The sequence below is a fragment of the Mustelus asterias genome, chromosome 5, assembly GCF_964213995.1.
Source record: "Mustelus asterias chromosome 5, sMusAst1.hap1.1, whole genome shotgun sequence".
NCBI lineage: Eukaryota > Metazoa > Chordata > Chondrichthyes > Carcharhiniformes > Triakidae > Mustelus > Mustelus asterias.
Genome location: NC_135805.1, coordinates 22,730,883 through 22,752,097, shown reverse-complemented (window position 1 = coordinate 22,752,097; position 21,215 = coordinate 22,730,883). Strand labels below are relative to the sequence as shown.

Here is a 21,215-nt window from a genome sequence, read left to right as displayed (position 1 = left end):
ATGACAAAGTGGGCAAGAATTTTTTTTTTTAAAGTCACTAACTTGAATATTTCTGAGCAGTCTAAAGAGCAGCTGGGTGAATTTAAGGCAATAATTACTCCTGGATTTGGACAACAAATATAAAGTGACTGACCTTCACTTTCATGGATAATGTTGTCACCTGAGCCCCTTTTAATTAACAGAGAATTGTCAGTTATCCTCTATTTGACATTTCCATCACACTTCCAGGAGAAGGGACTTGATTATTATTTTATCAAATGTAGGATGTTGTTCTCTCTTGTTGGCGATGCATTTCTGGTGACATGAATCCAGTTATTTTTGCAAGGTGTCCTCACTCCTCATTTCCAGTAAACCAGTCCATGGATCTGTCCTTTACAGCAAGGTTGTATTTTCTTTCTCCGGTTTGTTCAGATTGATCGTCTAAAAGAAAATCGAATGATAGAGGGGAAAATTTGAAAATGTATCTGGTCAGTGGTCATATAAAAGAGTGAAGCGCGACATCAAACAAACTTAAGAATTGTTATGAACAGGATAGCTGGACTCAGCAGAGATCATCACCAAAATAGTATTATCGAGTTATATTTGCATAGAACAAGGCCATTTAGCTCGTTGAGTTTGTGCTGATTCTCTGTAGAGTAATCCACTCGGTCCTATTCCCTCTATCCCTGTAAACCTGCAAGTTTATTTCCCTCAAGTGCCTATCCAATTTCCTTTTGATATCATTGATGATCTCTGCTTCAAACATCCTCCTGGCTAGTGAGTTCCGGGATGTCTTTTGTTGTGTAAAAGAAAAAGTCCTTCCTCAAATCCCTCAGTATCGCATTAAAGGGTGGAATTTTTCCCAAAATAGCAGAATGCTGGAGCAGGAAATAAAAGTTGTGTGGAACTTGCTGGTTTCACATCTACCATTTCTAGCCTGATCAGACAGCACTCGGTGTAATTCACAGTGCTGGTGATGATCGCACACCCAGCAAGCGTAGGGGCTAAACTCAATGGCAAACAACCTCAACGCTGAGTTAAAGGCACCTCCCCCACGAACATCGGGCCTCCAGCAATCATGGGGAACACGAATAGAAGCACCCCCTTGCTCCCAAACCCCTGACCACTGAAAGATCAGGTACCCTACATCATCCAAGCATTGAGACTCCCCATATTCCCCACCCCCAATGTAGGCACAACCTCTCAACTGCATAAGGGAAACCTCCCCAATGGGATGACACAGAGTGCCAACTTGGTACTCCCACTTAGACGGCATTGCTAAAAATCCACCTCCAGGTTTCGATCTCCTTTTCCCTGGATTTCCTAGTACACTCATGTTTCACCTTTGAAGAATATTTTCAGCTCTTTGGGCCATGCCAAGCTGAACACTACTACTCTAAAAGGTTATTTTGTCTTTACGGTCCACAGCAGAGTTGTTGCCCTTTCAGATCTCCTGGGCTTCTCCTGAGCCCACTTTGCTTCAGGCCTGCTCCCTGCAGCTCACTCTTTAACTTGAAGCCTTTTTTCTCTGCTCCTGTTGTTTATGTTAACTCAATTGGATCTGTCTCTGATCCTTGCTTTTGCCTGGGACTTTCTTCTGGGACCTCTTCCTGTCCCACTCTTTGGTTTGGGACCGTCTCCTGTTTCTCCCCAACTCCCCCATGCCCTGCTCCCTGGGACACATTCTTTTCAATGGTGCTCTGGTTCAGGTCACTTGATCTGTAGTTTTGCACCATTTCACTTTTCTTCTCATTCTGCTCATGTGTGCAGGACCGATTCCTGGCATAATGACATAAGAATGGATGAACAGCACATGCGTGACCACTTCCTTTCGGCGCATGCGCAGGAGATCTGAGTTCCTAACCTAAAGATGGTGAAAGACACCAACTGTGCATGTGCGGCCATTCTCTGGCCGGCTCATGCGCAGAAGACCTGAAAACATTGTGCTAGTTCCTCCCTAATAAAACTTCTTAATGACAAGAAACCGTACGTGCTCAGGACATTCTATCTAAACTTAGGTCAGAGGTATATGTACTGTCTCCAACATGCAACCAATCCTGCACTGCAAACCAAATGTGTCAATTTACACTCTGTAGCTGATGCTCTTTTTCTTTAGTCTCAAACTTGTACCAATGCTTTCTTTTCTCCTTGTGCTTGTGCAGTTTCCCTGCAAAAAGTACTTTCTATGAAAACAATTTGTTCATTTCCTTCCTGGACAATCAAGACAATTCTAGCTCTTTGCTACTGTCTTTATCAGATTTTGAAGACATTTCCAATACTGCTGTTTGTTTCTACTTGTTTAATCTAAACTACCAAAGAAGTTTATTCAATTAGAATCACTTACAGCAAGTACTGAAGTCAATCCAAATAATACAGCAGCTATGAGCCACTTTAATCAGCTTTCTAAACGGAGCTTTCCAAAAAAGATGAGCAAATGCATCTCAGAAGAGAGTATCTGCCCAGCCCTACTGACTTGCACTCTGCTTTACACATGCATCTGGAATTTTAGCTACAGATCTGCATCCGTGTCTGTTAGACCTGTACCTTTTAATAGTATGCACAAAGGAATGAAGTCATGTATCCGGTTTGAAATTTAATCTCCCCTTTGAGAAGCCAACTTCCAAATGAGACAATTTCATAATATAGACAAAAGCATGCTGATGGTTAGCAAGTTCTGTAGGTGTTTGGACTACCCTAATTACATAGCTCATAGTTCATAGCTCGGTGAAGCATGGATAATTGTTTCTTGCATATCGGTGTTTTTGTTGGTGGTTTACTCAGATCTATACATTTATTGATAACTGTGCTGCCCTGTCAGGCTTTCTTATGCACTTTGTGAAGAGCTAACAAGATGAAAGCCATGCTTCCAGCATTCAGTTGAAGAAATCCTTTTGACATGATACAATTTTTAGCTCAGTTCATCTGCAGATAAAATTCTCAAGCATGCCTTTGTTGCCTCTTGATTCAACTGTTCCAGTAAAATTGAGCTCATCCAAAACTCTGCTGTATCCTAACCTGCACCAAGTCCTGTTCACGCATAATTCCTGAGCTACATTAGCTTCCAGTTCAGCAACATCTCTATCTTAAAATTCTCATCTTTTCTTTGAAATTCCTTCATAGCATCACTCATTTTGTAATTTCTTCCAGCTTTATAACCCTCCCTGGATATCTCCGCTCCTTCAATTCTGACCTCTTGAACATCCTCAATTTTAAAACAGAAAGCACTGGAAATACTCAGCAGGTCTGGCAACATCAGTGGAGAGAGAAACAGAGTTAACATTTCAAGTCAAATTTGACCGTTCTGCAGATCTGGATTTTAATTGCTCCACCACTGACACCTATTGCCAAGATTCGAAGCAGTGGAATTCCCTCCCCAACCCTCTTTGCCTCTCCTTTAAAGTGCTCTTCAAAACCTACCACTATGAGCAACCTCTCCCAATATCTCCTGTTGTGACTCGATGTTGAGTTAGTTCGAAAACACTCCTGTAAAGTGCATTAGGATATTTTACTATATTAAATGAACCATATAAATGCAAGTTGTTGTTGATGTACAGCTAGCACTGACGGAAGTGTTACAGGCTCCTGCTCTCTTATGTCGAAAGTTCTATGATTCTATCCCTCATTTTGATGAGTACATGAAAAAATTCCCAGGATATATGATTCTTACCTGCTGTGGAATAGTAAGTATTATGTTCCATGTCATCTGAATTCTGTTCTGGATCATCCCGATACAAGTCATTCTTAGTTATTATCAGACTTTCACAAGATGAGGAAGACGACAGATGCATGCTGAGGAAGCCTTCTTTCTGGCCACACAGTGAACAATGAACTGGTGTGTCACAAGGACCCCGAGGTATTTTGACTTCATTTCGTGTGTACCTTCTGATGGCACCACTGTGATGCAGTGGCCTTCCCCGTTGCCAGATATAATGAGATGGAGCAATTGCCATAACCTATCAAAAGAAAATTGTTTTACATGCAGCTTTACAGAAACGATTGTAGTTCAGAAATCAGTGAGCTACAACATACAGATCTAAAATTTCCTCCCCCTTTTTTTGGTGCAATAACATAATAGATTTGTTCCTAATTGAAGTACCGAGTGAGGTGAAGGAGTGAAGACTGTTGGTAAAAGCAGATTACTCATTTTTGCTGAACTCTTCCTCATTCTCCATATGAAATCATTATTTATAAACACCATAATCCCAAAATCATCAAGGGACACTGTCATTTTAAGAACTTCTTGTACACCTCTCTTTATCATCAAAATGTATATTGCCTTATTGTAATTGGATCAATAGGTCCTTCAATTAAAGAAGGCATCAACTGCACCTCATTAGCAACACAGCTGAAATACAACAAAAGAAATAAAAAGTTGTTTAGGCCATTTAGATCCTTTTGAGGTAAGAAACCAAAATTGCACACTTTACTCCAGATCCTTGTTTCCTTTCAAATAATCATCTAATTCCTTCTTCAATTCCTCAGTTTAGTTTTCCTCCAGGCAGTGCATTGTAGATCTTAACCACTTGCTGTGTGAAAAAGGTTTTTGCTCACATCATTTTTCGTCTTTTGCCAATCTGTGCCCTCTCGTTTCTGATCCTTTCATGAGTGAGAACAGTTTCCCCTGTCTACTCTGTCCAAGTGTCTCATTATTTTAAATACTGATACCACAATTCCTCTCAGTCTTTCCTCCAAGGAAAAGTGTTCCAACCTCTCCAATTTATCTTCATAATTGAAGTTTCTCATCCCTGGCACCATTCTCGTAAACTTCTTCTGAACTCTCTCCAATGCCATCACATCCTTCCTCAAATGTAGCACCTAGAACTGCATGCAATACTCCAGCTGAGGTCTACAAGTGTCTGATACAAGTTCAGCATAACCTCCTTGCTTTCCTGGTGGGCATCGCAGGATCTGAGGTGCTTTATTGGCCTCTTTAAACACCTTTTGTTTGAATGTTTTAAAATTTCTTTGGAATTTGTTTTTGTTTGATGCATTATCCCTTTAAGGGGTTGCCTTTTTATTTTGTCCCTTGATTTGTTAATTTATTAGCTTTAGTGATTTACCCAAAATGGGATAATATAGAGGTTACCCTATTTTGGATAAATCAGTAAATATAATATTGAATGCTTTATTATTTGCTCTCTCAATTTGTCCTGCCATCCTTTTGATGGCCCTCTGCTTGTTTCTAAAATATTCCCAATTGTCAGACTTGCTACTTTTTGCTGCAACATTTTAAGATGTACACTGAGCAGCTGAGGAAGAGAAAGGGAAGAGGCAGCCAAAAACAATTCCTTTCTGGCTGGATTGCCCATGATTAGCTCAGCTGACTGCCATCAGTGAACACAATGAAAATTCCCTCTTCACCAACAGTCCCACACCTTAGCTCTGTTACTGACCATGCACGTGCTCTTGGCTATAATGCCAAAATAAAAATCAACACCAAAGATTTCAATCCAACAATATCAAACTATCTAGTTTTTCATACAAAAGTCAACTAATTATCCTTGTGTGTTCTCTTAGTGTCTGTCTTACATGTGGCTTTGTTTGTCTTCGTGCTCCTACACTCTGCTATCCAAACAGTTGCAGTGTGGATGGTGGAAGACTACTGACTTTCAGTGGAGGAGACAACAGCTGACAACTCCGGGTGCTGTGAACTGTTCTGGCCCAGAAAGTCAAGCTTCAGACTGCGCCATCTTGGCATCGTGGGAGCAATTTAGGTTGGACGGCTGTAACGCAGCAGCAAGGATTCTGGTAGAGTGGATATGGTGGGAGGACAGATGCTGACAGAGCACAGCAGATTGATCTCCAACGAGTCACTTCCAATTCCCTTAGGATGGCTCTTCCCTAGCAAGCTGTTCGAGGACAGATATCAGAGGACATGCAAGCAGTCTGAGCTTCCATGGTAACAGGCAGAGTTTGCATGATGTCAGCTTCCACTGCAGCACCCAGACATTGGGTAGCTTCTTCTTGTACTGTAATGGAAGCTGAAACATCTGCTATCAGATTGTGGTTGAATTCACAAGTGTATTGGAGTTGGCCACCGTTTCCACCCAGGAAAGAAGGGTCTCCAAGCTCTGCACAAATCCCAGAGCAAAGTTTTTGTTGGATTCCTCCATGCTCCTTGACAGTGATTACAGCCTTTCTGGTAGGCCTGCCAATGCACCAAGTATTTCATGTGTATACTCATCAGTTTTGTTTCTGAACACCACCCCATCAAAGTCCTCACCTGATTCCTTTGCAGCAGAACTCCAGTACAAATTGCTCTGCAGAAAGCTGGCACCTGTGCTACCCTTTCTCTGTGTGTTGGCTGCAGTCCACTCATGTCCGCTATCACAGATGCTGATTTCACCTCTAAGATATCCTCTACAGTATATGCAGTGTCAGCAGCTGAGCTGATGGTCGAGAAGTGTGAGATCCACTAAAGGTATTTCTCATTAATAGTTTACTGCCATTTAAGTAAATACGGCAGTTTGTATTCCCATACCATTTCTCTGACCCAGATAAATGGATCAACAACCATTATCTGAAGGACAGAAAACAAAAGTGGATGACAAACAAGGGTGAAAATGAAAAAGCAGGTTAGGGTGTGGTGCAGAGAAGGCACAGTCAAAGGGAAGCATTGTGAATAAACCTTTTGAAGATAAAAAGGAAAAGAACGAGGACATAAAATTGGATAGTTCTTGCAAATGGACACGGGGATCGTGATGGGTCATTAACCTTCCCAATCCTTCCAATGCAAGCAGCACAGACCTTGTGTTTCATGCTCATTAGTGTAATTAGAGCATAATTAGTGTTCAATGTGTTACTGAGTGGCTGCAAGCCTCAGCAGGGGCCTTGGTCCGTGGGAGGCAAGTGCCACAAAGCCTGCAGTATTTATAGGTGAGGTTGCAGGTGCTGGAAATAGCTGGAAAATGTGTCCAAGCAAAAAATAACAGTTAATAATGGAGTCACATGGCAGATAGTGTGCTCCTAGGTTGTCCTCCACAAATAGTGGGGCCTGATTCAAGAGGTGGAGAGGTAATCAGGAGGCCATCATGGCAGACATTGCAAAGGTAATGGGAGTAGATAAAGGTCAATGTCAGCAGTGTCACAAGATGTTTAATGGGCTAATAACATACAAGATCCCGAGGGGGCCTTACAAGGTAGATGGTGAGATGGGTTCACTAGTGGGAGAGTCTCAAACAAGGGGACATAGCTACAAGATAAAGGGCCGGAATCGGAGATGCGTAGAAATTTCTTCTCGCAGAGGATGGCGAATCTCTGGAATTCTCTGCCCCAAAGGGTGGAAGAGGCTGGATCATTGGAAGTATTTAAAGTGGAGGTGGATAAACATTTGATAGATCGAGGAATAATGGGCAATGGGGAAATAGCACAGAAAAGGAGTTGAGGCCAGCATACATCAGCCATGTTCATATTGAATGGCGGGGCAGGCTTAAAGGGCCTGCTGGCCTACTCTGGCTTCTATTTCTTACGTTCTTGTGACTCCACAGGATGCAATCCTTGGGTAGCTGAAAGGAGAAACACAAAAGTGTAGGGTAGTGCTGAGGGAAATGGAGGAAAGCAAAAAGTGTACATGCTTAAGATCATTTGCAGCTTGTAAATATGAATAGATTGTTGGATATGTGGGAGTGTGGTGTGAGAAGGAGGTTTGAGCATACCACCACCTTCCATGGTTTAATCACGACTGGCCATAACCTCAATCATGGCTGCTCCAACAATGGCAAGCACAGCCTTCTCCATGGTGTGGGAACATGTATCTGTCCCCTACTAGTCAGGTGCTGCTGACTGCCTTTATTTATCAGTGTCCTGCAAGAGAGAAGAAAGTGTATCAGAGTGTGGCCTGCTGGGTGAAGTGCTGATCATGGTTGAATAACTGCTGATTTGTGTAAGCTGAGATGTGATATTTGGCTTGTAGTAAAACAAAGCGAGAGCATGACACAAAGCTATGAATGAGAGGTATGAGTTGTGGTTGATGACAGATCGTTGGCATGTGAGTGGAGAAGTGGTGAATAGAGCAGTGTGTGAGACAGGTGGGTAATTTGTAAGGATCTGAAGACGCATTTACTGACCTTGACTATCCATGTGAAGTCAGTCTTCATTTTTTTCTCTTGTTAACCTTTTATTATCTGGGTCAGAGAAGGTCATATAGAAATGCAAGCTACTGTATTTGGAGATATTACTTAAATGTGAATATGTAAGTTTATATCTACAGCAAGTGATCTATTATACTTTTCAGAACACCCATCTGAATTCACAAACATCGAACTAACAAAGATATTAGAAGTGGTACTCTCATTACTTGAACATGAAGCTAACCTTGTCCCTAGTCCCAGGAAAGTGTGCCTAGCTTTCTACTTAATCGAACACCTGACTTCAGTAACTTCCGTCAGAAAAACATCCTGATTTTCTCATTTTGTTAGAGAAACAAAGTTCTTCTTTCTGAAAAGGTACTCGACAAAGTGTTTCCCCTTCCTCAGTTAAATAAAGTGGGGCAACATACCAGATTCTGTGGTATTATTTATTTTAATTGCTTTTGCTATGACAGTGCATGTTGGGATGTTCAATATGCTCTTCCACGTAGCGTCAGGAACACAAGCTTGAGTCCATAGCTCTTGATACCAAATTTCAATCCTCAGCCATACCTCTGTGGAAGAGTAAGGTACTGAACAGAGATTGACACCAGGATGTATCTCTTGATAATCTTGGCATTCTAGCACAACCTGAGGTCTTTAAGCAGGTCACTACCCTGTGTAAAACTCTAGTTAGACCACATCTGGTATTTGTTCCGAGCACCACAATTCAGCAAGTGTATACTGGCCCCAGAAGGAATATGCACAGATGCAGAGAATAAAATAGTTACATTATGAGGACAAGCTGAATAGATTAGGTTTACATTCCCTTGGGGAGAGAGGAGTGTAAGATGATCTAACTGGGTTATTCAGATCTTTAGAGGTGATGTCAGGAACTCTTGAGGAAATCTAGAGTTCTCTCCCACAAAAAGTAATTAGGGCAAGATCAATTGAAAAATTCAAAATGACAAGGTAAGATTTTTATCAAGGAAGGGTAATAAGGAATACTGAAGCAGGGTGAATAAATAGAGTCGACATGCAGATCAAACAAGCTTAACATACTGAATGTCTTACTCTTCTTAGATTTTTAACTGAAATGTAGGGCATTTTCTGAGTAAGCAGAAAGAACATACCAACTCAGATTAGATACTGTGCGTGGCTACGCAATGGGCCGATGCCTACACTGAGGCAATGTGGTCATTCTTACCTCCTCACAACAACGTTTGCTCACAGCTGCCCTATAACTGATTTTTGCCCAAAGTTGATCTCTTTGTTTTAAGAAATCTGGAAATAATTTCTTCCATTTCTTTCCAAGAGCCCATGGAAAAATTTCATATTTGTATTCCTCTTCATCCTCTTCCATGGTATTGGCTAAGTACCTAAAAACAAGGGCAGAAACATTTTCAAATATGCGTTTCACTATATGCACATTGCATTGCTTCTTCCCCTTTCTTCCAGTTAAGTTTTCACCTGATGTCATTTTCTTCATCACAGGAATCACAGAACAAGACAGAATGCGCTGATTACTCTGCAGCTAAAACTAATCACACACAACATTAAATTTATGATGACAAGCAGAGTCATTACACATAAAATATAAAGCAAATGATCCCAACTATCAGATACACTTCATAATTTTCCTTGATTAAGGTTAGAATTTGGTTAGAAAAACCCATCAGTGTTCTCAGCCGAGACACCGGATGATAAATTCTGAGTTTGTAACACAGCAAAAATATTCTATTGAAATTTGATTTTTTAAAAAAAACGATAATTTCACTTTTTATTCTGTCGCCTTCCTTGCATTATTATAGACACAAGGTGAAACCTATAAATTAGTGTTGAATTTGCTGCTGAATTCTTCTATACCTGTTCTACTTTCCTCTTCACTTTGGAGCTATTTAGCTGACCCTTTGGACAAAATTTATTTCAATCCACAGAGCAGACGTGATGGTGGTGGGAAGGGGTGGGGAAGAGAGAATTTGGTGGGAGTATCTGCACCAGGTTCCTGGCATCTGGAAAACTATCCTCAAATTGGAGATGGGAAGGGTCCAAATACCAATCCCAGCAGCAGGATGTCAAATAGGTTCATTAATGAGAAACTTGCCACATTTCCGTCTCCAGGGTCCTAAATCCAGTGGAGTGCCTGATGTTGGCCAGCTAAACACTTAATTGCGTTGGGCCTCTCCCATGGAAGAGACACACAGTTCCCACTAGTTCTGCACCAGTTGGGGACAGGATTCCCATTGCGGGAACCAAATCTCAGCCTTTATCTTTCCAATGCCATTGTACTTAACACTTTTCACAACCCTCCTGCATTTTAACATTTTGATTTCATTTATTATTGTCCCATGTATTAGCATACAGTGAAAAGTATTGTTCCTTGCGTGCTATACAGACAAAGCATACCGTTCATAGAGAAGGAAACGAGAGATTGAAGAATGTAGTGTTACAGTCATATCTAGGGTGCAGAGAAAGATCAACTTAATGCAAGGTAGGTCTGTTCAAACGTCTGATGGCAGCAGGGAAGAAGCTGTTCTTGTGTCGGTTGGTACGACTTTTGTATCGTTTTCCCGACAGAAGAAGGTGGAAGAGAGAATGTCCGGGGTGCGTGGGGTCCTTAATTATGCTGGCTGCCTTGCCGAGGCAGCGGGAAGTGTAGACAGTGTCAATGGATGAGAGGCTGGTTTGCATAATGGATTGGGCTACATTCACAACCATTTGTAGTTTCTTACAGTCTTGGGCAGAGCAGGAGTCATACCAAGCTGTGATACAACTGGAAAGAATACTCTCAATGGTGCATCTGTAAAAGTTGGTGAGAGTCGTAGCCGACATGCCAAATTTCCTTCGTCTTCTGAGAAAGTTGAGGTGTTGAAAGGAGAGAGTCCTATTTATTGACGACAGCTCAGCCGTCAACACCATTATTCCTACGAAACTCATCTCCAAACTCCGTGGCCTGGGCTTCAGCTCCTCCCTCTGCGACTGGATCCTGAACTTCCTAACCCACAGACCATAATCAGTAAGGATAGGCAACAACACCTCCTCCACGATCATCCTCAACACTGGTGTGGGGCTGTGTTCTCAGCCCCCTACTATACACCTATGACTGGGTGGCCAAATTCCCCTCCAATTCGATTTTCAAGTTTCCTGACAACACCACCGTAGTGGGGTCGGATCTCAAAAAATGACGAGACAGAATACAGAAATGAGACAGAGAATTTGATGAACTGGTGCAGCGACAATAATCTCTCCCTCAATGTCAACAAAACGAAGGAGATTGTCATCAACTTCAGGAAGCGTAAAGGAGAACATGCCCCTGTCTACATCAACGGGGACGAAGAAGAAAGGGTCGAGTTTTTTGGTGCCCAGATCACCAAAAACCTGTCCTAGTCCCCCCCATGCCGACATTATAGTTAAGAAAGCCCACCAACATCATCAGCTGCCTCTTTCTGAAAATCTTAAGCGTATCTGTTCTCCTGACTTTCACTTTGCTATTTGTTTGATCAGTGTTGGAAAGGGGCTCTTTTTTCATTTTTGCCTCTTATCGTACATTTTCTCCATCACTAGAGCACAGATTAAGATAGTGCAACAAACATCTCTGTGGCCAAATCATCATTAACTGACAGAAAAGTGCCAATTCAAGGACCGCAACAATTCTGATCAAATCCTCCAACCAAACATTAACCCCTCTCATTCCTTCAGTTGGGTACCTCCAATATTTTCTCTTTCCCAGACTTTAGTTTGGTGCTCTTCTTTTAACCTCAGCTGATTTTGGAATTATGACCTATCAAATGGTGCATTACCAAAGGGATGTGTTACTTACCAGCTCCAGAGCATCACCTACAGAGCTGTGGGTCTAGGTTCCCACATGCTCAGCAATAGTGCTTAGCATGAGGGACCCAGGAAAATTATTTCATTAAACTTCTTCACCCAGAATAGTTAGAATGTGGAACTGGCTACCAAATGGAGTAATTGAGTATTATAGGTGCATTTTAAGGGGCTCTAGATAACTACTTGAGGGAGAAAGGAATAGAAAGGTATGGTGAGATGATTGACCTCCAACAAGCATAACCATCTTCCTTTATGCTAGGAATGCCTCCAACCAGCAGAGAGTTTTCCCTGATTGGAGCAGTTAGTAGCGGTTTGAGAAATATGCTTTGAAGTGGCTTGTTACTGTTACTTTGTCTCTCCCGAGCAGTTATTGATGAAAGTGTTTACTAGCAGAAACAATAGCCAAACACTTTTTCTCAACCTGAGTGTAGTGTCATTCTGTATACATTAACGTCCTGGATGCAAATGTGACTGGTCGTTGTGATGATAGATTTGAAAAAATATATTTTTGGGATAATGCTAGTATTCTGTATTAGCAAAGAAAGATGTATGTATGTGTGTGTATCCAGGATTAATTAAAGAGGTAGTTCTGTGAGAACTGAGATAAAAGGTTAAAGATGATAAGTTAATGCATTTGTGTTTGAGTTACGAGTAAATATGTTGGATCTAAAATTTGCATTAAAAGGTAAGTGGGGTCTTGGTTTTTCAGCTGTTGAATTTTGAAGGGAGTTTAGAAGTGATAAGGAACCTTTACAATTCACAAAGGTGTCATAGGCAAAGAGGGGAAGGTATATGAAATTGTATTGACTGAAATTTGAGACAAATAGGAAAAGATGAAAGATCTTTATAGTTGGAGAAGTTGAGCTCAAAGAGATGTTTGAGGACAATGGAATTTGAGATGAAAGGGAAAAAAAAAATTGAACTGAGTTGTGGTGGCTGTGTGGGAAAGGTCCCGGATGCCAGATCTGTGTACTGAGAAGTTGTGAAAGTTTTGAATTTTAAGAAGTGACCCAGTTTCAAGCTAGAAAAGTCTTTGTTTTCAGAAAGCAGTTTGTTTCTGAGCCTTCTTTTACGATTTCCACATCTCAGTCAATTAAACTGACAACAGTTCTTTGCCTTGGGTAATATTACAAGGGGAGGCAGTGGCGTAGTGGTATTGCCACTGGACTAGTAATCCAGAGACCCAGGGTAATCCTCTGGGGACCTGGGTTTGAATCCCACCACAGTAGATGGTGAACTTCGAACTCAGTAAAAATCTGGAATTAAAAGTCTAATAATTGTCGATCATTGTAATAACCCATCTGGTTCTTTAGGAAAGGAATTCTGCCATCTTTACCTGGTCTCCAGATCCACAGTGATGTCAATGTTCACTGCCCCTCAGGGGCAATTAGTGATGGGCAATAAATGTTGGCCCAGCTGGCGATGCCCATGTCCCGTAAAAGAATAAATTAAAATAAATATGATTTAAAATTTATAAGGGAGTTGTTGCCAAGAAGCTAATTTACTTGTGTATTTTTAACCAAATAGATTTTTTTGGGAGGTTGTTCTGTAAACAGTGTAACTTTAATCTTATGTGATTAAGGTTTTTGTTGTTTTTAATAAATCTTTTGATTTTTAGAACTGTAAAGATGTTACTGAGGTTCTATGCTTTTGGATCAGTAGCTCTTCTTCCTCTTTTTCAGATCTGGCTTACTTAGCACTAATATCTGCGGTGGTCATTACATTGTCCTTGTTGCATTAGGGTCGCTCTGAGAGCTATCTTGTTGGCAGGGTGACTTCAACATTGACTTCATAGTACTTCAGTGGCTTTTCTCAGCTGCTTTTACCAACTCTGAATATTTCTGTGTTCCTTTCTAATTCCTCCAGTTTTTAAAAATTCAAGACACCATGTTACCAGCTCAAAGTCTTCCCAGAATAATGTATCATGGCCACCCCCAGACATTCACTCATAGCAGAGGTCACATGACTATGGCAAGCCAGGGAGGAGATAGAGGAATGACTGTATTTCAAAACCTAAATGATTGCCAATAGTTTTTAATTCTGGATTTATGGAATAAATTTAAATTTGGCCAGCTGCTGTCGTGGGATTTGAACCCATGTCCGTACAGCATTAGCCTGGGCCTCTGGATTGCTAGCCCGGTGACATTACCACTACACCACCATCTCCCCTGATAACTTAATAGCTGAAACTTCAATAATCAAAATTGTTTCTGACTGAAGCAATGGAACTACATGAACTGTAGAAATGCAAAATATGTCCTGTCCTTGCACCCACCCCCTGTGGAATTAATGGGTGTCGGGTTCGGGGGGGGGGGGGGGGATTTTTGGATTCCGGGCTCCAGCACCATTTCTGCTCTAGCCCTTCTGGCTTTGCGAAAATTCAGGCCTATCACTTTCCTTGCAGAATGAATAAGGGTCAGTACACAGCAAGGCAGAGACAAAGGTAAAAGGAAATAGAGAATGACAAATCAGCAGACAATTACTGAAAAGATATTATCTTTTAAGTGTGTGTCATGCTGTGTATATTTTGATTTAGTGAACATCATTATAAAATTGGAGAACAACTTAACATTGTTCAATGTGAAGCAGAATTCAATACTCTATAATTTTTTGCCTGTGGTATTGAAAATCCTATTACCAGAGAATATAATTTTAAAACTCTGATCATGTACAGCCTTAACAACTAATTACTTGAATAATTTATCACAGAACTAATTTAGAATTCTGCCTCCTTGACATCTTTTCACGCTCAATATCACAGGAGCAGCAATCCATTTTATCAGTACTTGAAAGTGGCCTTACTGCTATAATGGAGGCACTCATTTCAATTCAGATTTTTCCAAGGTTGTCAATTTTAGAATTACATCTACGGTGTCAAGGAGTCAAAAATGAAATTTAAGTAGCACAGAGGCAAGAGCATTCAAATATTCAATTTTGGGACTAAAGGGGTTAAAAAGGCAGCTGAATAAATTACACCAATGAAAATCTTTGAAGTTGAAATATTTATTCAAAGGTCTTTACTCCATAAGAGTGGTGTTAAAAAAAAATCCATTCTTAGCAGCTGGGGGTATGCAGGAACATTGTATATGCACTGGAGATTTCACTTTAATTGATACAAAAACCTTTCTGTTCTATGAAAAAAACCTAAGTAAGCTCTTTCATGGCAGTCAAATAGCCGTTAACTACAACATGTAAATTTTAGCATAACTTTAGCATCTTTATAAACACACACTTGTGAAAATACAAGCACTGGGCTTTACAAAGAAACTCTGAAATAAACTAATTTTTTGTTACAATCTGCTGTTCACTTGTAACCATTGCTGATTTCAAAAAATAAATGCTGCTCTTTTCTCTGTAAGATCATCAGACAAGATTTTAGATCTAAATCCATTCTACCTATTTAATGTTAAAGATGTGATGAGGCACAAAGTGATGTCCCAGTCTGAAGGCTAACTTCCCTCCCTCACTAATACTATAAAATAAAGATTATCTGGGCATTCATCTCATTTCTATTTGTGAGATGGTGCACAGGTATCTTGCCATATAATCAAATGCTAAACCAAATCATTTATCTTTACTTTTCACCTAAACGAGACCCATTATGTGCAGGATTAAAACACAAAAGCCCCCAGCTATACTTACAAAGCAACGAAGAAATTAATTCTCGTTTGTTCACTTATTTCAAAACCAGCTCGCTTGAAATAAACAAAGGTCATCGCTAAAAGATACTGCAAAAATGAAAATAAATACATTACAATCTACAAAATTAAACAGAATTTGGAAATAAATACATCTGCAGTTATACTACAGACACACTGGTAGATTTAGTTGCATTGAGAGCAATGACAATAGCAACAACCTATAGATGCATGCAGTGCTTCACTTCTGCCCCACCCCCCTTCTGCCCGTAGCATGTTTTCCATCAGCAGAGGTGGCTTGACAGTGGTGCCAGCTGGATGCCATGGTCCCATCTATGTCTATGGCGTTTTGCATGGCTTGCCTGTCCTGTCGTCGAGGAACCCACTGCGTGGAGTCACCTTTGGCAGGACCAGAAGATCCCGCCGGCAGGAAGGGATGCAAAATCCTGCCCATCCCATGTGTTTTTAAGAAAATCTAAGAATCGCATTTTACAAAATTCCAGGGAGCTCTGATGCTTGGGCAATCAGTACTTGTTGCAAAATCCTAGCAGTCATCTTCAGTGTAGTCAGGAGTCAGGTAACCAGTTATGGTGCAACATTGGTGCATAACATAATTCCATATCAGAGGGCCATTTGGACCATCTAAATTCATTTATCAAGAAAAACCCTACAGTTTGCCCATTTCAACACATAATTGTTTCCTTAAATGATTCCAGGGTTTACACCTCCAGTATTCTACCTGGAAGACAATTCCATGTGTTGAGTAATTTTTGAGTGAGGGACACTTTGAAATCAGCTTTAAATTCATTGTTTACTGCGATGAATTGATGCAGAAATAATGATGCAGCACAATCACATCTTATGACTTTCATTTCAAATTTGAGGTAGGACTGCTCAGGATTTGTAAATTATGTACCTTGTCGGAGACCTTACAGCAACAGTCCATCCACAGGAAGTCTTGTATTAAGTCATCATCTGTGAAGCACCAAAAGCGAAATAATATCTTAATGTCATCAACTGAATTTTCATATCATGGTGTATAGTAACGAGTAAAGTATTTACTAACTGTTGCATATATACATATTTAAAAGGATTAGGGGATCAACATGTCAAACCAGTTGGTCTTGATACCTTCCAGCTGCCTCAACAGGTTAATAGTCAGTGTGGTACATAACATGTACTGTTTGTTATTACAACATTTGCTGGCTGGGAAATTTGTTGAGCGGATCTATAATTTCAATTCTTAGTCCATCCATGTAGAAAAGGCAGTTCTACTTGAATAGGTGAAGCAATGCATCTTATTGAATGTTTCATTTTCAAGTAATGGTTAAATAAATTGTACAAACTTCAGTCTGCTCATGTGAACCAGCATAACTGCGCCTTTGCCTCTGCTGCTAACTAATCACTGCAATCTAGGAGGCATTCAGCATGCTTGGTTTCATTGGTCAGAACATTGAACACAGGAGTTGGGACGTCTTGTTGAAGTTGCACAAGACATTGGTAAGGCCACACTTGGAATACTGTGTACAGTTCTGGTCACCCTATTATAAAAAGGATATTATTAAACTAGAAAGAGTGCAGAAAAGATTTACTAGGGTGCTACCGGGACTTGACAGTTTAAGTTATAAGGAGAGGCTGGATAGACTGGGACTTTTTTCTCTGGAGTGTAGGAGACTGAGAGGTGATCTTATAGAGGTTTATAAAATAATGAGGGGCACAGATCAGCTAGATAGTCAATATCTTTTCCCAAAGGTAGGGGAGTCTAAAACTAGAGAGCATAGGTTTAAGGTGAGAGGAGATACAAAAGAGTCCAGAGGGGAAATTTTATACAGAGGGTGGTGAGTGTCTGGAACGAGCTGCCAGAGGTGGTAGTAGAAGTGGGTACAATTTTGTCTTTTAAAAAGCGTTTAGACAGTTACATGGGTAAGATGGGTATAGAGGAATATGGGCCAAATGCGGGCAATTGGGATTAGCTTCGGGGTTTTAAAAAAAAGGGCAGCATGGACAAGTTGGGACGAAGGGCCTGTTTCTATGCTGTAAACCTCTATGACTCTATGATAGGCTCATTCTACTGAAACTCTCTGCAAAAGGCAACCCTCTCATCCAGGATCAACATTTGTTGCACACCCTCTAAGGGATGTATAACTTGTCCTTAAAAAGGGAGACCAAAACTATGCACAGTACTCCAGGTGTGGTCGCATCAAAGCTCTTTCACAGGTGATACATTATACACGCACATTAAAAATTATTTTTATGATGAATCCATTTTCAGTCCTATTAATAAAACTGCACCAGGCTTCCACATGCAAGTACATTATGGATGTTTATTTATGCAAGAAAATTATAATTACGTTCAAAAATGCTGCCCAATTGTGATTGTTCATGATAGACATTAGGTTCTGCAATATGCAGATGAGTTTGGGTGGAAACTGGAGCACAAAATTTAATTCAGAAAACTAGTGCAATTTTGAGTGCAACTTGTGCCCAGATTGCCAAATGTGTCAAAGTAGAAATTCTGCTCCAAATTCTTTTTTTTTCTTTATTCTTTCATGCCATTTCTGAGGGCAGTTAAAAGTCAACCTCATGGCTGTCTGGACACCAGATTTTCTTCCCTATAGGGCATCATTAGTGAACCAAATGGATTATTAGAACAATCGATGATAGTTGTCACAATCTCCATTACTGAGACCACTTTCAATTCCAGATTTATTAGCTACATTTAAATTCTTCCAGCTGCAATGGTGGGATGTGAACCTGTCTCCCCAAAGCATTACTAGTCCTGTGACATTACCAATACATCACTGTCTCCCCCAAAAGTAACTCATGGAAATATTTTTTAATGCATTCCTCTCCTTAGTACAACATTTTCACCATATCCAATAGTACATACCGAATAGTTTGAAGAAAGCTGCCATTTCTTGTCGCTGAATAATGAGACATGGTCCTCTCGTATGTTTAGGTTTTGAGATGACATTAGTTCTCTTTCCACATATTCTCTGAGCTTTTTGTACACATAGCTGCTTTAACTTTGTCCTTTTCCTTTGTTGGTTTGATCTTGATCCTACAGGTTTCATCCGGACAGTAATTGAAGGTGGAGTCTGGCAGCAGAGTTGGTTGTTCCTCATAATCTTCTAAAAACTAGAACATTTAGAGTATCAGGGATGATTACAGTCTCTTAAGAATCAATTAGCTGGTCTCTATGATCCCAAATAATGGCTTGAGAATTTATATTTCAAGGTTATATTCTCAGTAAGGTTGGCAAATGTAGTGGCATGGGGCACTGTGTTTGAATTAACCCATCTTAGTTCACTAAACATGAATAGTGTGGATAATAATGATGGAAGTGTCTGCAAGTGAACCCCAACTATGTTGATGTTCTCATGCATTGCGCCACCAATGCACCATGTGGTGAATTCCAGATCTCAGCTGCACCACTGGACAGAGCAATAAGTTGAGGTTGAGCACTAAGATCTCTGGGCAAGGGAAAGCCATCTGACAAGTGATTCCAACCTAATGTTCCCAAGACTGTGTCAATAACAACATCACAAGACAGGTAGTTCATGTGGAGCAAAGTGAAGGTATGCTATTGCTTAATGTATAGAATGTGATACAAGTTTGACTTGCTGAGCAGTGAGGAATTGTGAAGCGTGTGCCAACAGTAGAGGGCAAAGCCAGAGCAGAAAATCATGCCTCAGTCATTTACACCATTCTGATGGCTACTCTTGAGCCCGAGCAGCAGCAAGAGAGGTGAAAGAAGCAAAGGGAATAAAAATTTAAAAGGGGAGATATTTATACAAATATCTTATATTGTTAAAATGAATTAAATATCCTTCTCCTCAGCCTCCCTGTCTCGCGAGACAATGAGCGCGTGCCAATGGGTCACTGGAGTGACCTCTCCATGGCACGTGTTGGGCAGGATATATGTATGGGGGTTCGGGGTTGCCAATCACATAATCTGCATGTCTTTGGACTGTGGGAGGAAACACAGGGGGAATGTGCAAACTTCACAGACAGGCCGGAATCAAACCTGGGTCCCTGGAGCTGTGAGGCAGCAGCGCTAACCACATTAAAATAATTTAAATATGCTACGAGAGAATATGCCCAAGTTGCATAGGTTTGGAAGAACCAAAAAGAAAACTTACAATATTGACAATGACAATAACTTGCTTTTATGTAGCACATTTAATGTAATAATATGTCCCAAGGGACTTCAGGGACCATTATCAAACAATATTTGAAAATGAGCCAGAAAAGGAGATTTTAGTGCCGATTGTAAAAGTCTGGTCAAAGAGGCAAATTTTAAGGAGTGTCTTAAAAGAGAAGAGGGAGGTAGGAAGGTGAAGGGATTGAGGAAGATAATTCCGTAGCAGCAGAAGCCGCATCCCCTAATAGTAGATCAATTAAAATCAGACAAATGAAGGGGCCAGAACTGGAGAAGCAAGGTATCTCAAAGGGTGATCTCAAGCCTATTCAGCACCTCCTTTCTATTCTATTTCTATCCTATCCAATATTTTTAATGCTCCTCCTCGACCACAACAGTAACTTCATTATTTTCTTTTGTGAAGGCAGGTGCAAAGTACTCATTCAGTACTTCAGACAAGATTTCCTTTTTTGTCCTTAATCACCCTATCATTCCTTTAACTATTATTTATATGCTTATTTGCGGCACGGTGGCACAGTGGTTAGCACTGCTGCCTCACAACATCAGGGACCCGGGTTCAATTCCTGGCTTGGGTCACTGTTTGCGTGGAGTTTGCACATTCTCCCAGTGCGTGGGTTTCCTCCGGGTGCTACGGTTTCCTCCCACAGTCCAAAGATGTGCAGTTTAGGTGAATTGGCCATGCTAAATTCGCCCTCAGTGTACCCGAACAGGCGCCGGAGTGTGGCATCTAGGAGATTTTCACAGTAACTTCATTGCAGTGTGAATGTAAGCCTTACTTGTGACTAATAAATAAACTTTACTTTACTTGCACCACTCATATTCTTTATCAATTTCTGCTTGCAATCTCTGTTTATTTGTCTACTTTTAAGATGCCTGATGGGCAAGGCAGATGAACTCAGGGCATTGATGGGTACGTGGGACTGGGATATTGTAGCAATTACTGAAACATGGCTAAGGGAGGGGCAGGACTGGCAGCTCAATGTTCTAGGGTACAGATGCTATAGGAACGATAGAACAGGAGGTAAGAGAGGAGGGGGAGTTGCACTTTTGATTAGGGAAAGCATCACGGCCGTACTGAGAGGGGATATATCCGAGGGGTCAGTCACTGAGTCTATATGGGTAGAATGAGAAATAAGAAGGGGGAAATCACTTTGATAGGTTGGACTATAGGCCCCCAAATAGTCAGCGGGAAATTGAGGAGCAAATATGTAAGGAGATTACAGATAGCTCCAAGAAAAATAGGGTGGTAATAGTCGGAGATTTTAATTTTCCCAACATTGACTGGGACAGCCATAGTATTAGAGGGTTGGATGGAGAGAAATTTGTTGAATGTATTCAGGAGGAATTTCTCATTCAGTATGTGGATGGCCCGACTAGAGAGGGGGCAAAACTTGACCTCCTCTTGGGAAATAAGGAAGGGCAGGTGACAGAAGTGTTAGTGGGGGATCACTTTGGGACCAGTGACCATAATTCTATTAGTTTTAAGATAGCTATGGAGAATGATAGGTCTGTCCCAAAAGTTAAAATTCTAAATTGGGGCAA

General features: G+C 40.8%; 1 protein-coding gene across 1 annotated transcript; it reads right to left on the bottom strand.

Moving 5' to 3' along the window:
• Nucleotides 1-331: 331 nt before the first annotated feature.
• LOC144494067 (speedy protein A-like) lies at nt 332-18,636 on the bottom strand. The gene is made up of 6 exons (XM_078213644.1): nt 18,402-18,636; nt 16,428-16,486; nt 15,516-15,601; nt 9,253-9,424; nt 3,647-3,932; nt 332-420 (listed from the first exon to the last, which is right to left on the bottom strand). Exons 1-6 carry the CDS (start codon nt 18,634-18,636, stop codon nt 332-334), a joined length of 927 nt encoding a protein of 308 aa, XP_078069770.1.
• Between the last annotated feature and the right edge of the window lie 2,579 nt (nt 18,637-21,215).

Coding starts and splice junctions, on each gene's coding strand:
- LOC144494067 (XM_078213644.1), bottom strand. CDS start 18,636: ATGAGGAACAACCAACTCTGCTGCCAGACTCCACCTTCAATTACTGTC. Junction 3,933..9,252: donor GCAAACGTTGTTGTGAGGAG/GTAAGAATGACC, acceptor TTCTTTTGATAG/GTTATGGCAATTGCTCCATC. Junction 421..3,646: donor TACTTACTATTCCACAGCAG/GTAAGAATCATA, acceptor ATTTTCTTTTAG/ACGATCAATCTGAACAAACC.